At 44.9% G+C, this 23,565-nt stretch overlaps 1 protein-coding gene across 2 annotated transcripts in view; it reads right to left on the bottom strand.

Moving 5' to 3' along the window:
* Positions 1-311: 311 nt before the first annotated feature.
* Positions 312-23,565, bottom strand: part of TOP1 (DNA topoisomerase I) — a 91,663-nt gene continuing 68,409 nt past the window's right edge. For both annotated transcript variants that reach the window (XM_006121884.4, XM_075901327.1), the window contains 12 exons: positions 22,013-22,134; positions 20,267-20,389; positions 18,341-18,528; positions 17,516-17,660; positions 16,336-16,479; positions 12,109-12,294; positions 9,415-9,483; positions 8,463-8,577; positions 7,200-7,327; positions 4,680-4,774; positions 3,467-3,616; positions 312-1,728 (listed from right to left, as the gene is read on the bottom strand). In XM_006121884.4, the coding sequence (XP_006121946.1) occupies positions 1,626-1,728; positions 3,467-3,616; positions 4,680-4,774; positions 7,200-7,327; positions 8,463-8,577; positions 9,415-9,483; positions 12,109-12,294; positions 16,336-16,479; positions 17,516-17,660; positions 18,341-18,528; positions 20,267-20,389; positions 22,013-22,134 (1,568 nt within the window). In that variant the 3' untranslated portion in view covers positions 312-1,625. The remainder of the gene's footprint in view (positions 1,729-3,466; positions 3,617-4,679; positions 4,775-7,199; positions 7,328-8,462; positions 8,578-9,414; positions 9,484-12,108; positions 12,295-16,335; positions 16,480-17,515; positions 17,661-18,340; positions 18,529-20,266; positions 20,390-22,012; positions 22,135-23,565) is intronic.

Here is a 23,565-nt window from a genome sequence, read left to right on the forward strand (position 1 = left end):
GCCCATTGTGCTAGGTGCTGTATAAATACAATGACAACATTTCTGTCCTGAAACACTCAATCGAGACAGACAAATGGCAGGAAGTCAGAGGTATAGGTGCCCATCAGATCAGTGGCAGATCTAGGACTACCCTTCTATTCTCCTGGTGTCCAGTCCAACAGACCATGTTATGGCAGCTTGCATAATCGAGGAGAAGGGATAGTAAGTTGCCTTGTCACACCTAAGCCACACCCCATTTGTGATGCTGTCGCTGCTGGAGGCTGATGTTGGCCCCCTGGAGAGTTGGATGGAAGAACACACAAAAGGCAACGTTCGGTTAAATCGTAGGAATTTATTTTAAATAACCTACAGTTGATTAAAAGGGAATTCATGATAAAAATAGAAGATACTTGTTGAGGAAAGACTGTGGGAAATGGTCTTCGCACACACACTAAGCTAACAATGCCTCTAAAACTAATGATTATAGCAAAAAAAAAGGTTTCACATTAAAGTTCTGCTTTTTATTTTTTAAAATTTTTATACACAATTACAAAAGAAAAAATAAAAGCCCTAAAATCTTGATTATTTTTCCTTTTTTTTTTTGGACCAATGCTCATTTCCCTCGAAATTTATTGACCTGTGTGAAACTTTTTACACAATAAAATCTTTCAAGTAAAAGAGGGGAGGGGGGGCTAGAAAAAGGGGGGAAAGCAAAGAAAACAGCCTGCCAAACCTAAAAGGTGGGTATAATTTAAATGTATACAGCGTGCTCAGCACAAAGGATGATGGGAAAATTGTTTGTCACTGATTTCATTTCTCCTCAAATTCCACACTCATCCTTCCCCTCCCACTCATCCATCCCTCCCCACCCTCCCCTCAAAACCTACACGATCTTTAAGATCAAGAAGAAAAACATTTAAATATTTTAAAATAATTAAAAGAAATAAAAATTCACATTTAAAAGAGAACACTCAAGTCAGGAGCATATTCCCATCATGCTTTGCTTTGAACAGATGCGGTGGGTTGTTTTGGGTTTTTATTAAATTTATGTTCCAATGCCACGATTGCTTTGAGTAGAACTGAGAAAAAACAACAGCAGGTACCTCCATGACCATTGTGACAGCTGCGTCAGGTGCGTTGGGTTTTTAAATTTTGTTAAATTCCTGAAATGGGGCAGAGGGAGGGGCAGGGGTTTGAGGAGTTCATTTTCTATTAAAATATAGAAGTTATTGCAAAACCCTAACTGTAAAAACGCACCAATATAATTGGATCATGTATACAGTAGCTAAAGATTCCCCAACCTTTTCAGTGTAATGGTAAATTTGCCTGGTGGAAGGTTGACAAATCTCCCATTCACTTGCCCTGCCTCAAGAGAAAACAAAAAAAAACCAAAACCATACAGCTAGAATTTGGATCTCTGAAACATTTTTATATAAGTTGTCCATAGGACAACTGGCTCAGCTCCTTTATAATATTTCCAGGGTTATCTTTTCTCAAAGATGTTGGTTTCTTTGTCGGATGCTTGCTTGCCCCTCCTTACCCCCTCCCCACAATTAGGACAAGTAAGGCTCACAGTTTATCAATCTCCCTAAAACCAGGCTTCCCCCCACCCCTTTTTCCATAAAATCCAACTCATTAAAAACAGGTTAAAACTCATAATCTTCATCTGCCATGTCAATTGCCCAGGCAAATTTCTCTCGTTGGGTTTTGTTATAAATCTTCTCTACAGGAATCCCCCACTTCTTACACCTGCAGGAGAGAAGGAGACAGAAGTTACTCACCCATGCATATAAACACGCTCTCCAATAGGAACACACCCGTCAGAGGATCATTAGCCTTTTTGCTCCAATGCAACACTTCTCCTCTTTCTCTCTGTGCCCCTCTATCCATTAGGGATGTTAAATTGTGTGTACTCCGGTAACCGTGTAGCCAACAAATCTTTTGTCAGTTACAAAGGTTACCCAATAAGTGGCTTTACATTGAAAGTAGCTCTCAAGCTGGCAGGCAGGCAGGCTGCTGGCTTAGTCCCAGTTTGTGCTGGGCCTCGGTAGCTACCCCTGCTGCGTATCTGCACAAAAAGCATTTTAGGAGCTGGTGGGCAGGCAGGCTGGCTCAGTCCCGGCTCAAGCCAGCCCACTAAAAAATTTACTTGCAAAGCCACAGAGGAGGAAGAGGAAGAAGAGGGGCTGCGTGTAGCCTGTAGCCGGTAGCATTAACTGATGAGCATCGATTAATCATTTAACCAAATACACTATTCATAGAATACTAGGACTGGAAGGGACCTGGAGAGGTCATCGAGTCCAGTCCCTATTACATCCCTACTATTCATTAGCTCACACAAAGCTGCCTCCCTGCCAGCCTGATCCTCCCACTAGCCTTGCCGACCCTCATTCACAATTCCTAGCCAACTCAGCTTACTGCTAGTTGTCCCTCTCCCTAATATTTGCAGAGAGGAGAATCAGGGCCAGCTCTCCACTGAGTGGCTGGCATGACACAAGGGCATGACGACACAATCCTTGTGTTAAACCCCTTACAATCTGCAACTCCTTTTCCCCCAACCTCACCTATCCTGTCTGCTGCACATTTACCTTTCTTTGCATAGCCCTTGAATCGCCCAGTATGCCAGATCCAGAGTTGCGGACGCCCCATGTGTCCCTATCTCTGATCAGCAGTCACGCTTCAGACATTAGTGCACATCACCTTTCTGATGCCATGTGGCAAGTGCTGTGGCTGGCAAGGCCAAGCTGTTTTAATCACTCGCTGGGGCTACTTTGGATGGATTGAATTCACAAGGCTAGCATTCAAGTTGCACACCATCCTGCAATTGCCAGTAGCAAAGCTAATTAGGATGGCTAATGGCAAGCACAGGAGAGGTGTGTCTTTGCTAAGAATCACTCAGGCTGCAAAACATATTTTTCACTTATCTGTATGGATGCAATGAAAAAGTAAAGGAAACCTTTTGGTATCTGCTAACTCTTTGCCTTAGGGATTTCTAATTCCGTAGGCAATTTACAAAGGCTAAAATTCACCACTGGTGGTGCAGAATCCCCAACTTCGTCTGATAGAGATTAGGCTGAGAGCGTCTAGGTTAGAAGTTACTTCCACGCACAACTGGCATGATTCAGAAAGCTCAGAAACTACAAGCAGGGCGGGGCAATTGCAGGTAAGAAAAGAGATGTGCTAGGAAAGTGGAGAAGAAGGGGAAGGACGCCTGCCTAGTACGCTTGTCTCTAGCTCCACTGATGCTAAATTAAGACACCGCCGTTTAACAATTGCTGCCCTTTTGGTCCCAGAGACACTGCTATTCCTTCCTGCTGGAAGATGCTCTTAGGAAAAAAATCTTCAGTTCAGTCTAATACACAAGAGAGATTCAGGGAGGCTGAGATTTCAGGGAGGGTCAAGCAAGAGCTGTGCTAAGTTTCCCCCCCACTGTGGGGCAGTTGGCCTAGCCCAGAGGCTAGGGAATCTTCTCCAGAGCGGTGCTTACCAGGCAACTGAGATCCTGGGATCCAGGTAGTTGAGTTTGGAGGTGCCCAAGGCAATTTGCTTGTTCTCCTCTCTGTCTGTGGCCTGAACCTCCAGCTTCATCAGCTGCTCCTCAATCCTCTGCACGGCTTTCTTCTTGCTCTCCACTGTCCTGCGTGGGAGGCAACTGTCAGGGAATTGTTTGGAAAGGAGCTAGGCCTTTGTCGGGGAGTCAAAGGGACTCCGGCAACTTGCAGATCCAGTGCTTGGCAAGCAATGCCAATCAGCACCGTGGGACAGCCATCACCAAGGTGAAAGGTGACAACACTTGAAACAGTTCAGTAACAAAACTGAGAATGTGGTAGCAGCGGCAGCTCTTTGATGAGGTTTTAAAGAGACTGAGTGTGGTTACCCAAGTGGGAATTTGTTCAGGACTCTAGTGTTGGTTCATTACTATTCCTGTAAAAAAGGGAAACCCCAGTCTAAAGCCAGGCAGGCCGCTCCTGCATGATGTGGCATGGGACAAGACCACTGTATTAAGTCTGAGCAGAAAGGGGTCACTTTTCCTATTCTGTTTGTAGAGTGCCCTCTTGGAAGTCTAAGTACAACTGTATACTCCTATCTGGTCTCTGAATTCAGCACCCACCAGGCTGCTTTGCAGTCTCCACTGGAGCAGAAGCTAAGATACCATCCACTGCCTATGCTTGGAAAGCACATTGCTCACTTTTTTCCAGGGAGAGGTAGGTAGGTAAGTGGGGAGGATCTATGTGGTGGAACAGACCAGAGAGGGGTCTGGCCAAGTCATCACACACAGCTTTCTTTGAAGACAGACCTGGGGTTACCGAGGAATGTTCTGCTCTCTCCTCTCAGACTTGCTTCCAGCTTGCTAAACTGTCAGTCACATGCTGAGCTGAAGGAAGCACTGGAGGAGAGTAGGTTGCAAAAAGCAGAGCTCCGTGCAGCTCACTACTGACCACATAAACAGCAACAGACTCCACAGCGCGCCTCAGCGAAACGGCCATTCAATAATGCAGGCCTGAAGGCGTAGGCGGGGGCGGGGGAGGGAGGGAGAACACGACAAAACCTCACTAAGGACCATAAGTTGGGAGAGGAGGATGTGTAGATGCTGTGTGTGTGCAATTTAAAGCAGCACTGCTATTGCAGTAACAGTCCCATTGTCGACTGTGCTACCACATGAGACCTTTCAAGCTTGTCTACTCCAAAGCGAGACTTACTTTTTAGACTTTTCATCCCTCCGGACCTTGGCATCTGCTTTGGCGCTTTTCAGTTCTCTCCTGGCATCGGCTAACTGGTCCTTCTTGGCATCAATCTAGAAGAGGCAAAACCCCAGAGAATAGGGAATTAGGAATCACACCCATTACTACAGAACAGGAGTTTGCGGTTATCCAGGGGAACTGCTCAAACCTATGAACAAAGCCATCTGTCTCAAATGGCCTGGAATTCAACCACTGCAGTGGATGTCCGAGTAGGGGATGAGCCCAGAGCAGACTTTAAATTGTCAACCACTGGGCCAATGCTTTCAAAAGTGACTTAGCATCCCTTCGAGGTGCCTAATCTGCTATACACTTGCCCTCTGCCAATCAAGCCCATCCAAGATGCCTCCAGGTGAACACTGGAAAATGGAGTCACTCCACATTAGGGATGTTAGATATAATTTATTTTAATAATCATGTAACTGCTACGTTTCTTAGCAGTTACACAGTAATTCTGTACTCGGCCCCCAGGACAGGGCTGGCAGCAGCTCCTGTTCACCAGGGGCCCAGGCAGCCTCTGTCTACGGCAGGCCTGGGCTTGCTGCAGACAGAGGCTGCTCCATGGGATGCAGGAGCAGCCTCTGTCCATGGGGAACTCTAGACTCCTGCAGACAGAGGCTGCTGCTGCCACCCTGCGCGGTCTCTGATACAGAGGTAATAGCGCAGGGTAGTAGGAGGCTCCTCTACACGTTCTTCATTTAAAACTTGGATTAGCAAGCTAGGACTGAGCCAGCCTGCTGGTCTGAGTTTTAAATGCAGAGAACATGCAGGGGGAAGGGGGACTGGAGGCTGTTGTGATTAATCAGGATTGTTAACCAATGAGCAATTGCTTATTGGGTAATCGATCACTTATCGGTTAATCCATTACCCAAGTATCCATTGACATCCGTACTCTACATCATTAATTACATTTCCTTTCAAATGTGCTGCACACAGAGGCCAGCTTGGGGATGGTGCAGGGGGATCGTCTCTCCCCCAGAGAGGGGCTCCTGAGGCATCGGAATGGGCAGTTCCGTGCGGAAGGCAATAGGGTAGGGGAAAGCCTCCGGTTACTGCCCAGGAATTGGCATCTGAGTAATGGAACTGAGCGGAACTACAATAAGGTTTGCCAAAGCAGAGCTGGCCAACAGCCCATTTAGTCAGCTAGCCTCTCCCAAGTATGCTGGATGCAACCCAATAAAAATGCATTTCAATGTGCCAGACAATCCCATGGAGGGAGATTTCCTGACCCAAGTTGGTGAGCAGTTTATGCCCACAAGCACAAGGATGCCATGCTCTTGTAACCTTCCAAAAATAGCAAACACTGAATCTAGACCAGCGTTTCCCAAATGGTGTTCTGCGGAACCCTGGGGTTCTGTGAAGTGAAAATAAGGGTTCTGCGAGAAATGTTCCATTACAATAACATTTTATGATTTAAATAATAATAATAGTAATAATTAGTATGTGATTTTTGTTTATAAATTTGTGCAATTAAACTAAATGTTGATCTCATGACCTTGTTAAGCATTTGTTTAATATTATCTTTACTTACTTGTGGTCTACTTTTTCAGCTCCATATATTAGACTGTTATTAGGGGTTCCGCAAAATTCTTTTGAGTTCAAAAGAGTTCTGTGGCCAAATAAAATTGGGAAACACTGATCTAGACAGTCAGCCTTAAGCTTGGGATCTAGTAAGGTTTAAAGATTCTCAGGTCCTCGGCACTTAACTGCTATTTTAAAACCTCCCAAGGTAAGAGCTCTCAATTCAATTGTAAAATTCAGGGGAAGGGGAAGTCAGGGTAAGTGTTACAGAAGCAAGAGAACATCCCAGTGCTAACACAGAACACCTTATGGTGAAGGCTATTTTAAAGGAAGTAATGCTGCAAACAGACCTAGCCACATTTTGACCTCATGGCCTTCAGCAGAAAATCTGTAAAGGAAGAGGTCGAGGTAGAGGAACAGAGTGCATTGATACAATGGTCTCCCAGGCCACTCGGAAGGGAGCAGACACACAACTCTGGTTTCCTTTCAGGGCCACAAGCCAGAGATAAGCCCTGTGGTTTTAAATTAAGCTCTAGTGTCCACAGAGTGCAATCAGAGTCCGCTGAGGGGAAAACAGCATCTTGAAAGAACTACGTTCGAGGGACTTTTCTGGCCTAGAAAGCCAGCTCAGGCCCCGGGCACCTGATTGATCTGGGGCAGAAAGTCAGCTGAGAAGTGGCCGATTTTGTTCTATTCATGTGGAGAAGGGCGCGTGTGTATGAGATGGTTGGTCTTCAAGGTGGAGCTTCAGTCTGAGATTGTCTTTTAAAAACCAGACGACTCGGCTTTCGAGACAGTGGTTTCAGGCTCAGCCACACCAGCACTCTGAGGCAATGGAAAGCAGAGTCCCTTTCAGTGCAGTTTGATACACCATAGCTAGATGCAAATGATATACTCAAAACAAAGGGAATAAAGTGGTTTCCAGCTCTGTCTTTAATCCAAAGGAGACTAAAAAATTACCTTGGTTTGTAGATTCATCATGGATTTCTCAAAGGTCTTTGGTGGCGCCCTCTGGTGGTTACAAAGAATAGCAACAGCTCTATTGGCACGGTTATAGGAAAGGAGCTTTGCGGGGATGTTGTCATCCGCTGAAAAAGTTGAAAAGCAGGTGAAACAGCTCTCAGAGGTCAAGCAGCCATGGATGTGTGCCACAGCTTTTATTGATTCATAGGCACTAAATGAGGCTAAGTTAGTATTCTAGTACGCCTCAGCAGTGCACTGAAATCCCAAAGCCTAATTTTATTCTGGCACCAAGTTAAAGATTCCATGTTTCATTTTGTGCACCACAGTCTGGAGTAATTTCAGCAGAGAAGAGCAAAGCACAGTCAACAATGGAGAGGGCAGCACACCTATCAGTCCAAGTAGGGTAAGCCAGGGCTATTCTTCGTAGCATGCAAACTTGGGCCTGACCCTTAACTGTGCTGAGCTTCCAGGCGCCCTTCTGTAGGAAAAAGTCTTTCCTGGCTTTCGAAGGTGAGTTAGCTCATTTGTGTGGGGTGCAGCATTTGGATGGAATGCTGGCCCGCACGCCCCAGATGCACAGAGGGAGGGGTTTTCCAGGACATAATCCCTCTTCCCCCTTTCACCACCTCAAATGGTTACTTCTCGAATTTTAAGTTTCTTAAGCTAAACACCTCTCAAGACAGTGAGGGGGCAGGTTCTGGACACCTATCTGCTGACTACAGCACTCCTGGAGATGATGGTACCAGTGCAGCAGGATGGCTGTAGGCCAACTCTGCATCACCCCAATCCTGGGGTCAGTGGCCCATCCCCAGTGCAAGCCAGGAGTCACAGGGCTGTTCTGGCAGCTGCGGACGGGCTACCAGCTGCAAATCTCTCAAACTCTCACTTCAGCCACCTCTCTTATGTTGGGGGCTGCAAGGGGAGTAGCCTAGGTCTAGAATAGCCAACCCTATGCCATCTGGTATCCTTAGGAAGCCGGCAAAGTCCTCTTTGAGGTTGCCTTGTGCCACTGGAGTGGATAATGCAGCCTTGTGGGGGACCAGAGCCCTCGCTCTCTCTCTAACTTAACCACTTCAAGAGAGGTCAAACTTTCAGAATTTATGTGGAAAATCCTAAGTCACGTTTCATTCTAAGTAACTTGTTCATCCTCTTCCTAGGGTTTTAGGCCTCATTGGCCAGGCACAGCAGGGATCCACCCCATGGCATTACCACCACATAAATCACCACCACAAATGAGGCTAGGTAGACAGTAGCACTTACGGGTAGTGAGTTCCTTCAGCTGCTGCTGCTGCGTGATGGAGGCATTGTAAGTACGGAATACCTTGGCTGTCAGGCCTTCCATAAGGTCTTGAAGATGTTTATTTAAGATACTGGTCTAAGGGAGCAGAAAAAAAATTTAAGGTTTCAGTCTCTCCAGCACTAGGACTAGAATCCTTCTGAACATTTGTACCCTTGCTGGACTCACATTCTTGCCATTGGCTCAGAGGGCTAGCTGTGAATTTCTAGGTGCACATACTATGAGCCAATCAAGCAGAACATGCAAGCCATACCTGGAACCTTGCATTGTCTTCCTTAGGCCAATATAGGAAAAAGAAGGAACATGGAATAGCCACAACTATTGGCAAAGTGAACAAGGGGCTGGGATGGAACTGGCCTTTAGACCTGCATTGACGGAGATTAGGGAGGAGGGGGAACTAGCATCTGATATGACCACTTGAACGAATGGCAAAGTGATTAGTCTTCCTTCAGTTACACTTTTGGCCCCAGTTTGTGGGGGTGAGTCTCTCTCACTGAGAAGGGACCCTCAGCACTACCCTCTGAAGCTGCCTTCATAGGGTTCAACTGGATCTGAATGTGTGCGTGGTGGACAGCCAAGCTACCCTCAGCCATCCCACGCCTCCTCCCCATGCTCAGGCTGCCACTGCAAGGCAACAAGCTCCTACTCAGAGCAACCCTACCTGCTTAAAGGCTAAGGGTTTAGACTCATCACTGAAATGTGCACATCCCTACTGGAGACAGATGGTCATTGCTGCTGTGCCAGTCTCTGCCAGCCCCCCTGGAAACAGTCAGATGAAATCTAGGCCTCCCCTGTGGCAGGGCAATTTGCTATTGACGGGCCCAAGCAACAGAGCTGTCACACTATGTTAGACTAACAGCACAGTAAGAATTGCTAGGGTTCGGGGCGGGGCTCTGGAGCAGTGCTGTTGCTTACATTAAGTCTGTCGAAAAGGTCATCCTCAGGCTGCTTGTTCTCCATGAACAGCTGAAGATTCTTAAAAACCTAATAGAAAGGAGAAGGGAAAAATATACATCACAAGGCAAAGTGAGGCGACTTGGCGGCCCTGAGGTTGGGTAAGGGGATAGAGAGCCTTTCGCTTCTGGGGGCCCAGTTCAGCAGTGCCTGAAGGTTATTCCCTTCTGAAGGCTCCTGGTGACTCATCTGAGAAGAACTGGGTCACATTCCTACTGGACAGGTGTCCACATCCCACGTCATCACTAGAGCTTGTGCGATGTCTCCTCTCGGGCAGCAGAACAGCCAAAGAACGCACGGCCCATCCCGCCTCTGAGGCCATCCCTCTAGGACAAGGCTCAGGGAGACTCTGCTGCTGCCTTTGCTATTACGTGCCCTGGATGAAGAAAGCCAAGCTGGCACTTTTCCCTGGTAGAACAAGGTTACTCGCATAGCCCCCTTCCTGCCCAATGTGCACTCTGATCCTCCTCCCATCAGAAAGGGTTGCCATCTCAGGCCCAAGCCAATGTGACAACCCTTGTTGTGTTGGAGGTTTTACACAACTACACTACAAGCACTTACACAGAAGAACAATCTTGGCTCCCAAGCTTTTTTATATCGGAGACCAGTATATCGGAAACCCATTCACAAACTTTCAGCGGACCAGCAACATTATATTTGCATATTCATTATGCAAACGATGAATATTCAAACGTGCAAATACAATGTTACCAGTTCACAGTATAAAAAGCCACAGCCCCAAGAGCTAGCACTAACCCCTAGAGCTGCTTACCCCTCCACTATCTCTCAGTGCCAGCCACTGACCCCTGAGTTCACTGCACCCAATCCCCACAGTGCCAGCCTCCCATCCTCAGAGTCCCCTAGTCCCCTAGGGCCCCAATATTAGTCCTGTCCCCACTCTGTCCCCCCCCCCAGCTTCCTCACTATTAGCCCCACCCCCATAGTCCCCCATGCCAGCTCCTCATCCTGGATGTCACAGTGCCCCTCAGTGTCAGCCCCTCCCCACCTCTGAGCCCTCCAGCCTTAGCTCTGCACCCAGAGCCCCCGTGCCTGCTCTGCCGCCCTCACCTAGCCTGCCACTGCCTCCCAGCTGCCAGCTGAGTGCAGAGCACTTCCCTGCGTAGCGGGAGGGCTGCATGGAGCCTGCACTGCACTGGACTCCTGAGCACCGCAGCAGCCAGGCCCCGTGTGGCGCTTGGCCCCAGTTGAGCACCACAGCCCGGGCTCCATGTGGCACTTGGCACCAGCTGAGCACTGCAGATGCCGATCACATGGCCCCGCCAGCTAGGCTGGGGCCACAGTAAGGCTGCTCCAGTAGGCAGCCAGTAAGGCAGCCGCAACACACGCGGTTGCCCAGTGGACCACTCCCTCTGCTGCTGGGGTGTGGCCTGGCAGTGCCACGGCCCAGCAGACAGGGGTTTGCAGACCGGTGGTTGGGAACCGCTGCCCTAGAGTATGGAGACAGATCAGGTTTCTCTGCTCTACAGAGCTCTGAAATCCCTTTAAAACTCAACTTCCAAGCTTTCAGCAACAGAATTTGAAAACAAGACACCAAATACCCAGGGATTTTTATTTCAATCCATTCCCCCACTGTTAACTCCTAAAGAACACACCCAGAGAAGGACTAATGCCAATGAATTTAAAAACAAAATAATAGATTTTTCTTTCTTAACTCTCCCGTCTCCTCATTTCTATAATGATGGCAGTGTGAAAAAGTCAGTCAACATTTACTGCTCTGTGTCATTCAATCTATCACAGCATTACAGACACGGTATTTTATACACTGCGCTACATGTATTGTTAGCAGGCCAGATTCCTACTTCTCACACAAGAATAAATACAGTGTTAACTTCTTGGCTTTTTAAAATGTCTCTGCTTATACTGAATGGACGGAGGTTTCTTTTGGAGCTTTCCAAGTAACTACAGAGATAGAACAGGTGGACTTAATATAAACAAAGCAAATCAATATTGCAAGGGACAGAAAGGTCTCAGTCAGCAGATATGTACTTTGTACAATAGTTCTCAGGTCAGACATACTTCAGAGAAGCTGCTCCATTGATTTATACCAGAGTACCTGAGAGCAGGGCCTAGCTCACTGAGGGCAAACATTCAGACACAAGCTTCAACAAAAACAATCTCTCGGCACATTTCCATGATCTTTGAGCATAACTCCAAGTTTACTTATTGCTACACTAGTAACAATGTAGCCCAGTGCTGGCCAGCCTGTGCCCTTCACACTGCTGGTTTAGCTTTGCTGGGGACGTTGCGGACACGACTGCATCTCTAAGAAGTCTACCACAGAGGAAAAAAAAATACAGACTAGCAACACTCCCACATCATGGTTTTAAAATAACCATTGCTGGTCACATGGGTTTAGAATGGATGAAACAGACACCCGCTCAGAGCACAGAGATGTTAGAAAAAGGAGAAACCTCATTAAAAGCCCCAGTATGATTACTTCACATCAGAGCCACACTGGTGGCAGCCTTACGACTCCACAAGAAAGGAAGATCAGAAGATAAGCTAATTTATTTTCTGCCTTCACATTTCGCTAACACATGACGTACAGGAATTGCCACTTCTGGAGACTTTCCACCAGCCTGTTCCTCCTCTCCTTGTAATATTGCACAGGGACACGAATGGGAAACATCTCACCCTCTTTTCAACGGGGACTTTGTTGTAGTATCGGATGGAGTCTTTACCAAGGAAGTCAAATTCAACCATGTATTCCTGGCCATCCAACTCCGGGTGCAAATTAATGTGTTCCACACGGAGAGAGCAGCAGCCCACAGTGTCCGCTGTCTCCCCTTCTTCCTTCTCGTTACCAGCTCTCAGGGCAAGCTACAAATTAAGCAAGAGAAGGGGAGGTGAGCAAATGGAACCAAGATAAAAAGTTTGGCATTTCAAACTGCTATTATAATTTATTGACTGTGGGTTCATCCAAGGAGACTTGTCCTGCCCAGAAACCAGAGTATCTGATTTGGCATGGTACCCCATGCCTGATCCTTGAACAGAAGGGAAGCATGAATATTTAGAGAAGATAAAAGAAATAACTTAGGTATGAAACTCAGGTTATTGACGCTACAATATAAAAATATGGAGACACAATGAAGTGCAATGGAAGATATATGCCTAGAGCCAATGAGAAGATATAAAAAAAATTACATCAATATCAAGATAAATAAAAACTGAATTTTTTAAATGTTTTTTTATTTACATTAATATACTTTTTTATAAGCCAAATTACATTTGACATGACTACCTATGTTAAAGTCTAATCAGCTACATATGAGGGATAGTATCAGAGGGGTAGATATGAGGGATAGTTCATCTGTTTGTTCAAGAACTCCTCCTAAACACTAAGGCTATGTCTACACTATGAGTTTTGCATGAGTCGCGATCTCATTTGCATATTTTCTGCTGATCCGTTTTTGCGCTGGGGTTTGTGTGCAAAAACAAGTGGTGCGAACGTTTTCTTTTTGTGAAAAAAACAAAAAACCATTTTTCTGCTAGATCTTTATGCCTCCAAAAAGGAGATACACCGATCTTGTGGGAAAAGGGGTTTTTGCGCAAAAAGAAAACGTCCATACTACTTGTTTTTGCACAAAAACCCAGTGCAAAAATGGATCAGCAGAAAATATGCAAATGAGATTGCAACTCATGCAAATGAGTCCATTTGCACATTTTTTTGCCCAGAAAACTCATAGTATAGACATAGCCGTAGAGCTAGGACCATCAATCGGTAGGCAGCTTCCTCTTATCCTAACTTAAAACAAGGTCAGGGTTTGGTTGTGCCAGGAGAATGAGATGTTCCTGGAATGGGATTACTTCTCAGAAAACCACACAGAAAAGAGACCCAATCACCAGGCAGGTGAAAGGGGCTGACCTTTCTTTACCTCTCCCCCCCAGTCCAGAAGTGCCCCGAGCCCTGAGCCTTCCATCCCCAGGCGCCCATGGTGGTGGTGGGGGGGATGCAGTGTGTGTAGGGGGGGTGAGTTCCTTCTGCCATGATTCATATGGGAACATCTAAGCAGTTTCCCTTCGTCAGGGACTGAGGGGTAAAGTGAAGTTTGCCTCACTTCTGTTGGGGGGAAAGATGCAGGGTGCAGACAAACCTGGACCTGCTACAGCCAGGGAACATGTATCCCTCCCCCAGCTGTGTTTGCTGGAGCTGCAGCGACCATGAAGAGGCGCTTCTCACCTGGCCACAAACTCCTGCAGTGAGAGAGGGATTGCATACTGAACCCTTGAACCCCTGCACTACCCCTGGGTACTGATTTAAATGAAGGGAAAAAAATTGGGTTAAGCATGTTGCATAAAAAAAGCCTCTGCCTGAGCTCACTAGATTTATATAAATTGATTTTCTGAAGCTACACCAAACTGTAAGGTCTAAGGTTTTAAACTGTAACTCATTGCGATCTTTGTCAAACTTTGTAATCTGCGTAACTCTCAAACTTACTGTAAACTGCAATTTTGTAATCTTTGTAACTCTCAGTCACCCTGCTTGTAACTTTCCCTAAGCTGCATTCTCCCCTGGGTGAATGGAGAGAGAGAGAGAGAGAGTGTTTGAAGAAGGCTTGGAACAATGGACCACATGGCAATGAGTTATCACAGTATGGGCATGCTCCCTGCTGGATAAAGGGAAGTCTGGGCATGCTCTCTGCTGGATGAAGGGAAGTCTGGGCATGCTCTCTGCTGGATGAAGGGAAGTCTGGGCATGCTCCCTGATGACAAGGTAAATGAGTCACAGGACCCATTCAGACTATATAAAGAGAAGGAGCAGATGTGAGACTCTCTTTTTCCTTCCACTGATCCTGAGAAGCTCCTCTTCAGTGTCCCTCCTGACCAGCTTCCCCAGCCATGATGAGCAGACATGCCTTGGCTCCTTCTGCAACCCATATGTCTGTGTAAGTGTGTGGTTACCTGAGGGCAGGAATGAATGGGTGTGAATGAGTGAATGAATGGAGGGGTATGTGCTTGCTTGCTTGCATGAGTGCGAGAGAGTTCTATCTTCTTTAGCTTAAACCTTTGGTGGCTGCTTTCTCCTCTTTAGTTTTACCTAGTGGAAATAAACCCATACTAGTGTAACCCTGGGTGGTCTCCAGTGAAAATATTTTTGGGGTGACAAAGCATCCAAGCAATGCCAGGTAAATCTTCTAGTTTAATATAATTAAAATTACTTAATAAAAAGATTAATGAATCTTTAAATTCTAATAAGTTAAATGTTGTTACTTTTTAAATTAGTATGCAACACCAGAGGGAAAACAGCTAATGTCTGAGAACAGCTCAAGTTTTCTAAATGTCACTCTTCCGCCTTTCAGTGGGGCAAATGAGAAATATACGTTTTTCCAAATGTAAATACTTTCAGCTTCTCTTCTGCAGAAAACCTAGAGCCTTAGGGAATGTCTACACTGCATTCCTCTTTCAAGAGAGGAATGCAAATGCAGCTGAACGAAATTGCACATGAAGTACAGATTTGAATTTCCTGCACTTCATTTGCATAATCGTGTCTGGGCGCTATTTCAAAATACCCTATTTCGAAAAAAAACACTGTTGAGATGCTGTCGAGACGAAAGAAAACCCTTCTTTCGAAATTACCCTTACTCCTTATAAAATGAAGTTTAAGGGTAATTTCGAAAGAAGGGTTTTCTTTCAAAATAACCGCGTCTAGACAGCGATTCTTTTTTCGAAATAGGGTATTTCAAAATAGCGCCCGGACGCGATTATGCAAATGAAGTATGCAAAATTCAAATCCGCGCTTCGTTTGCAATTTCATTCCTCTGCATTTGCATTCCTCTCTCGAAAGAGGAATGCAATCTAGACATACCCTTAGTTACTTTTGGGAGAGAAGAGGTGGGAGATGACACAATCTATTACTGCCATCTCACATGGGGCCAGATTTTCAAAGATATTTAGACATCATAAAGTGGAAATTCATTGCTCAAAGATGCAGATAGGCCCCCAGTAGGGATTGTCAAGGCAAAAAAAAACAAACGATGTAAGTGTAGATTATGCTATACAACTGCTTAAATAAACATATATAGATATAATGTACCCTCTTGGTTGGCCAAAAGTAGTATTCCATTTAGAAGCCATATATAAATGGGAAATAAACATATTTTAACATTATCTACTAGTGAGAATGAACCTTCCTTTAGGAAAATAACTAAGAAGTATGCATTCAAAACAAGATTAAAAGAAATTATTTACATACAGTTTCCTGCTTGCTAATTTAAATCATGACTAAAATTACTGTGATTTAAAGCAATCCATGTTGATCAGAATGAATAATTAACTGGTCACAGAAGCCACACAGCGGTGCTATCACTATTAGGGACATAGCTTTAAATACTACAATTGTACAAACATGGTGACTGACTATAATTTTCTTAAGTGTGGCAAGAGCAATTATCACAGTTCATGTGAGAGTCGTGACGTTCATACCTAAGTAGTAATAAAAAGCAAAACATTCCAGAAGGAGTTGGAAACTACTGGAAGCTAAGGGCCTACCCCCACCTGCAGAGCTCCCACTGAGCCAACTCGGGGATGTGGAGTTAACCTAATTGTGGCTTTTGGCTGATACAATACTGCCCAGCATAGCCGTGTTTGGTATGGCAGTCTATTGATCTGGATTTCCAGTTAATTGGGAGGAATGGGAGGCCAGAATCAGTCCAGAAGGAGACCTCCGGGTACTCTGAGGACTCGACTTCTAATAAAATAACCAGTAGTTTCTCTCAAAACCCTTCAACTCCCTTATTTACACTGTCCAGCGTGTAAGCATTTCTATCAGTTTTATTTGGGCTTAGGCACAGGTGCCCAACAACTTTGTATCTTTATTCATAATGAGGCAAGAAGAAAAAATTGCCAGAAATCAACCCTTACTTTATCAATGAAGTACAGTGCCACGGCTCTCTGTCGCACTTTCATCTCTTTGGACTTCCAGTCTTCTCGATACTGATTCCGTATTTTATCCACACACTTCTTCAACCTCCGAGCTGTCTCGTATTTCTGCCAGTCCTTCTCGCCCTGCAGAGACAGTCACGAGCAAGCTAACACACCTGAAAATGAGCAGCAGAAGCAGAGCATTCCTGCTCAAGCCTATGTGCACACCACCGGGAATTCATGCAGTTGCACACAGTTCAGTAGCCATGACGTCAAGTGCCTCCACAGAAGTAAGAAAACAGTCAGCTGAGGAACTCTGTCTTCCAGACCCCTCCACGTACAAAGGTGCTCCCTTCCTCTATTAAGGAGATTGCTATTTTCTCCGAGATGCCCCCTCACAATCAGAGACTCGCTCAATAAAGCCATAAAGACAACTGAGTGAATTCACTTTCAAGCAATTTGAATAGCACATTAGATGCGTGTGACGACACACTCACTGTTGGTCATCAGGAATGATCTCCTGCATGTGGGATGGGACAAGACTCTTATTTTTGCTCCAGGGGAGCCATCCTGTAAACGTGGTGACCTTTTTTTTTTTTAAACAGACAATTTTCCTGCTTAGAAGGCCTTCCCAAAAACCTGTCCTACTAAAAAGGGAAGTTGAGTACCTTCAAGGCTCATCATTTGTTTTACATGATTTGACAATAACTAGTTATCCAAGCTCACAGCGAGGTTTGTTGTTCTCCTCTTCCTCCATCTTGCAGTGAATTAACATAGCTGGGATTTATGCTTTTTCAATAGTTTGATGCCCAGCATGTGGTTAGGACTTCACTGCATGATCAGGCCAAACTTAAGAGACAAATACTTAAAACAGGAAAAGGTCAATCAATACTGGTTTTGGGGTATAAACTTTCTTTTAAACTTATTCAACACCACAAAAGGCTTCCATTTAGAAATCCAAACATCCTTCACAGATACTTCCATACTCCTGCAGAATAGTTATTACCCCTTATTTGGCAGAGGGGGAAAACGAAGGCCAAGCAACTAAGAAAAAAGTCAGTCTTGCTTCACTGCCTCCTGCCTTAACCGCTAGGTGTCTACTTCCCCCCTGCTTCCCATGCTCCAAAGAGAGCCAGTTAAGATTTAACATGGCCAAGCAACCACCCAGAAAAACAATTACCTTGATCCTAGAGCTGGGATTCAACATAATGTATTTAATAGATCCTTGGATGTTTTCAGTCCATGACACCAACCAGGTCACTTTGTTGTCATGCCGGACCTCTTTCCATTTGTGACCTGGAGGAGGTGGGGGAACTTTGGAATCCCTGCACAAGGTGACAGAAGCAGCAAGAAGAAACAAATGGTGTTAATAGACCCTAGATGACAAAATACAGATGACCAGCAAGGAGTAAAATGTAAATATTAAGCAAGTCTCTCTCCCTATTCTGGTCTGGGCAAATGCATTTTTGGAGCGGGATAGAAGTTAAATCAAACTGCAAGTCAGAGATTCATAGCCATGTTCAGTGTTTTATGAAATTGTTCCTTTTTGTTAGTTACTGTGATATGTACCATTGTTGGGAAGCTCTTTGCTTTGATTTGGGAATGTTTTTGCAGTTTCGCTAGTCTACATGGAGAAGGCTGCAGACCCTTCACATGGCCTGCTGCCTCTTAGGACACATGAAAAAGTCAGGTGGGACATTCAGATATGAGAAGTGCCCTTTGGAGCAAGAATTAATAGGAGCTGTCCTGCACTGTAACAGCAGAGATGCTGGTGTTGATCAACACGGAGGTGTGTTGACAGAGATCTCTGTGTGAGCTTACAATGAAACCATCAGTTGTGTACAAGCCTCTCTTTACATATTTCTCACCCTCAACACCCCTAAAATGACTAAAACTCACTGCAGGTACTTTTAAATTCTTAGATGCTACATCAATTTATATATATATGATAAAAAAGTTATCCTAACTAGTAAGCAAAGCAAGGTGCAAAGCATCCCATGCTCACTTGCTGCAATTAATGATGATGTCTTCTGGCATGATCCGTCTCTTCAGCATGCCCATTTTGGGATGGTTGCCACGCCCTCTGAAGAGGCCTGGAGGTTCAATCTTGAAGTTGGCGATCCTTTCCTTGTGATTATCCATGATACAAAAGCCATATTCTTTTAGTAACCGCTCATTCTCTTCTTTGATTTTCTAGAAAGACATTAAAGCAGGGAGACTGCAGTGTACCCAAAGACACGCGTAGCTCAGCATCAAAATGTATTTAGTATCTGTATTGCAGTAGTACCTACAAGCCCAATCAGGATTGGGGCCCCACTGTAGTAGGTGCTGTACGAACATGGCAGTCTTGCCCAGGACACGCAATTCAAATGGTGAGACAAACAGGAATTAAAAGTCAGGAACGAATAGCTAAGGCTACAATTTTGTCACAGAGGTCGCCGAAGTCATGGACTTAAAGATTTCAGTCCACAATGGCTGAGACCTTGGACCTCTGATCTGAGACCCCGGTAGATGCTCAGCCACTGAGAGCAGGGTGGGGACCCCACAGCTCTCCATATTTTCAGGAATAATTTTAGTAAAAGTCAGGCAAGTCACAGGCTTCTGTGAATTATTCTTTATTGGCTGCGACTTGTATTTAAAATATCCGTGACAAAATCTTACTCTTATTAATAGCCAAATGTTATATATGTATCATGTACTATTTTTTAAAATTGTCATTACATTTCTCTGGTCTGTCCTATTTCCTCAAACCAACTGCCTCTCCATTGCCCTCTTCCCAAGTGCCGCAGACATCAAGATGAAGGGCTTTTGATCCACTGCATTTATCATTATGTTGTTAAAAAAATAAAAAAATAAATAAAAAAAAAGCTTTTCACTTTGAGACCTAATACCACAAAGTTGAAAGGTATGATGAAATCAACGAATCCTTAGAGGCAGTTGTACCAACCGAGAAGCAGATAAAAAGCCCCATCTCTATTAGTTATGCAGGGTGGGGTATGTGTCAATCCTCATTTATTAAATAAAAGGTTAAAAGCCAGCGGAATCAGTCTCTCTTGCATATTGGGAGCCTTTGAATCCTGACACCACGGGGTTCAATTGTATTTGGAAAACCATCACAGCTCCAATTAGAGGAGCTCTGAAGCCCAGCACTTAGGACTGTTAGACTATAAGTTTATTACCAAAGGCACTACAGAACTGTCGTATCATCAATAGGCGGAGGTTTCTTACTCAAAACTGCTCGAGCTAGAACCTGTGCAAACCTGTTAGAGGAACATAAGTGCTATACAGAATCTCAGGGATGTTCCTAGAGAAAAAGCTGCTGGCCTCTTAGTCCTGGTCTACACTAGGGAGTTATTTCAAAATCACCCCCCTTATTTTGAAATAATAAGTGGCGCTTCCACCTTATCACGCTTGTTATTTCGATATAACAAGCTGGTTATTTTGAAATCTGTACTCCTGCTTTCCTCGGGGAATAACACTTATTTCAAAATAGCGGTAGTGAGGATGCTCGACTGCTGCTATTTCAAAATAACTGCTCCCCAGAGTCATTCGAAATAATTACTCCCTAGTGCTCTAAGTCAAGGTAATACATCCACAATAATGGAGCCTTCCTCAGACTAATTTCAAGGTTCCCCCAGGGTGGGGAGACGTTATTTCAGGAGTTATTTTGGAATTTAGTTCTTTCAAAATTATTTCTTATCGTAGACGTGCCCTCAATCACCACAGTAAGATCAGTAGACACACAGACTTTTCGGTGTAGGCACAATACTTCTGTCTGCCCACACTGAGTGGCAAAGGTTCTAACAAACCTCTTCAATGTGAGAGGAGTGACAGACTCTACACAGATGCTATGGCCAGAGGAACAAGTAAAGAATTTTGATCAAAAGCCACCCCAATGGCCAAAAACGTTGTCTACAATTCCCTAGAATACCTGTTTCTCTTCCTTGGACATCTGTTTCCTAGCTTCTGACTGAGCTTTGAAATATTGGCTCATCTGGGTGAAGTCACACTTGCTGAGGCTGGTGATGGTGCTCTTTTCTTCTGAAGTCATTTCCTGGGAGGATGAAAGTAGAGCTTGAACCTTCTTATAGTTAGAATAAGGATATTTAATTGCCCCTCCCGGTCCTTTGAAGGCATCAAAGGGCAAGTGCTCCTAATACACACAGCTGCCATCTGTCAGTCAAAGAGCTGCCAACTTCAAGTACTCAACTTAGCCAGGACCAATGAGAAAAGGATGAAGAGATTGTCTGTGGGACACAGAACATTAAGACTGTGTCCCATCTTTGCAAGCATTATGAGGGCATATTCTATTACACAGTAGCCTCTCACACAATTTAGCTATTCAAGAACTGTTGAAGGTACAGGGGAAGGAGAAGCCACCTAAGAAATCAGGGCCAGCTGATTGAATATGCTTGATCTCTTTGCATGGTTATATCGGTTGAGGTGGTGACGCTCTTGCTTTGCAAGACTCAGAAAGAGGTTAACCTCTGATATGCAAGTAGTGATGGCTCTTCATTTCCACAGTTTCAGTGGGGCAGATTTATAAAATTTCAAGACCAGAATGGGCAGCTGTGATTGTCTACTCTGACCTCCTGTATAGCAGGCCACTGACTTCTCTAAATAAATCCTAGGGCAGAGCTTTTACAAAAACACTCAGTCTTGATTTAAGACCATCAGGGATGGAGAATACACTCTTGGTAAGTTGTTCCAATGGTTACTTCCTCTCACTGGTAAAAACGTGCGCCTTATTCCCAGCCCGAATTTATCTAGCTACAACTTCCAGCCACTGGTTCCTGTTAGAACTGTCTCTGCTAGCCAGAAGGCTCATTAGGAAATATTTGTTCCACATGTTAGTACTTATAAATTATAATCAAGTCACCCCTTAACCTTCTCTGGTAAACTAAACAGACTGAGCTCCTTCGACCTGTGGCAGACTTTATAATCCTTTAATCATTCTCCTAGCTCTTTTCTGAACCGTCTCCAATTTATCAACATCCTTCTTGTATTGTGGACACTAGAACTGGGCAGAAGATTCCAGATCTAGACACACCGGTGACTGACAGAAGTAAAATAACCTCTCTGCCTCTGCTCGATATCTCCCTGTCGATGCATCTCAGGATTGCCTTTTGGCCGCAGCATCACAGTGGGAGCTCACGTTCAGCTGACTATCCACCATGACCCGACCCCAATCTTTATCAGAGTCATGGCTTTCCAGGATAGAAGCCCTCATCGGTACATAGGGCCTACATTCTTTGTTTCTACATGGATATATTTCGCAGTATTCACATGCAAACTGTTTGCTTGCACCTAGTTTACCAACCAATCCTAATTGCTCTGTATCAGTGACCCTGGCCTCATCATTATTTCGCTACTTTTTGTTTCATTTGCAACTTTATCAGTGATGATTATAAATTTTCTTCCAGATGTAATGATCAGCTCAGCCATACCTACCATGTCACACAAGCAAAAGGTCGATCCTTCTTTTAAGAAATATTTACCATGAGGCCCTTCCTGGAAAACTACAGCATAAACAGAAATCTTCAGTGCTAATATGAGGCAGCCCTTTGCTCTCTCACACTAGCATTTTGTGCACCAAGTCAGAGTAGCCCCTGTTCTCTCTCTAGTGCTCAGGAGAAAATGGCAGTGTCGGCTGTCTTCCCAATCCAGGGGTCTGTACCTTTCTCCAGTCTTTAAAAAAGTTTTTCCTGAAGATATCCTTTGTAGTGTACTCATGATCAAGCATTTTTGCAAAGAAAGTAGCAACTTCTTCTGCTTTGGGGCTCAGCTTCATAACTTTACCTATAAGAGATTTAAAAAAAAGGTAAGCCCAAGATGTTCATTCCTTAAACCCTTCTGCTTTTTACACTTTGATGCTTCAAGAAATCCAGGAACCCTTCCAGAAAATTGGGATCTCTGGGGTCATACAGTACACAGCCAGATTAATTACCCTATGGAAGTGTATGGTTTGTCCTTGTGTTTCAGTGAGGCCTTGTGTAGTGTGCTATATGGCACCACAAACTAGTATCCCTTGACACTATGTATGGGATGCAAACACAATAAAGAAGAACCATCAAATACTGAAGCCTAAAATTTGACTTGCATTAAACTCTAGTGTGATCAAGAAATTTCCCTGGAATCCAATTATATATAAAAACTAGGGTTGTCAAGAGATTAAAAAATTTAATTGTGATGAATCACACGATTAAAAAATTTAATCGTGATTAATCATGTGCACCTCCCCTTTGAAATGCTGTGGTGGCATTTCAATGGGACAGCGCATTAGGAGACTGGCATCAGCTGGGGAACCAGCTGATCCCTGGCTTCACGTTGCAAAGCCCCTTTGAAGTGCCACTCTGGCAACAGCGGAACCAGGAATCAGCTGGAGTGCCCAGCTGATCCCCGGCTCCTAATGCGTCGCCCCTTTGAAGCGCCGGAGTGGCACTTCAAAGGGGCAGCACAGCATTAACGCTTGCGATTAACGTGTTTTTTTTTTTAACGCGTTAATCCTGTCCTGCTTTAATCGCAGGCATTAACGCAAGTCAATTGACAGCCCTTAAAAAAAAAAAAAAAAAAAATCAAAACACCCACCAGTCTGATGTCAGATAGGTATGTAAGATATATAGAGTAGGAACGAAAAACAACCCCTACAGCAACCACTGATCAAGAGACTCCATTACCATTAGTATACATAGATATCCCTGCTGAGAGTAATGCTGGGGCACAAAGTGAAGGAGTCAAGGGAGCTATATTGGCTTCTATTCAATTCCAGCTTCTGCTTCTCAGACATCTTTATTAAGCTAGGAGACAGTCATTTAGCCTTCCTAGTCTCCTCTCACACACTGTTTTGTAACACCTCCACTTCCTGTTTATGTATCAGCAGCTTGCTCCTGGCTAGAAGTGGCAAACCTCCTCTGCCAATGCACACAAGTGGTGCCAATCACTCATCTTCCCTCCCAAACGAAGGTAAGTAGACAGTCCCCAAGTTACGCGGATCCGACTTCTCCGCAGTTACGAATGGGGCTTTTCTCACCTCGGAGAACAGGAGTGGCGGGACACCCAGATGCGCCATGGTCCCGCCGCCCGCATACTCCGGGGTGAGAAAAGCTGCTCCGCATCTCCCTGGTCTGCTGGGGGGGGACCAGGGAGACGTGGAGCGGAGACGCGGAGCAAAGGCGCGGAGCACGCGGGCAGCGGGACAGCCCAGACGTGCCGCGGCTGTCCCGCTGCTGC

The sequence above is a fragment of the Pelodiscus sinensis genome, chromosome 18 (genome assembly GCF_049634645.1).
Source record: "Pelodiscus sinensis isolate JC-2024 chromosome 18, ASM4963464v1, whole genome shotgun sequence".
In the NCBI taxonomy this organism is placed as follows: domain Eukaryota; kingdom Metazoa; phylum Chordata; order Testudines; family Trionychidae; genus Pelodiscus; species Pelodiscus sinensis.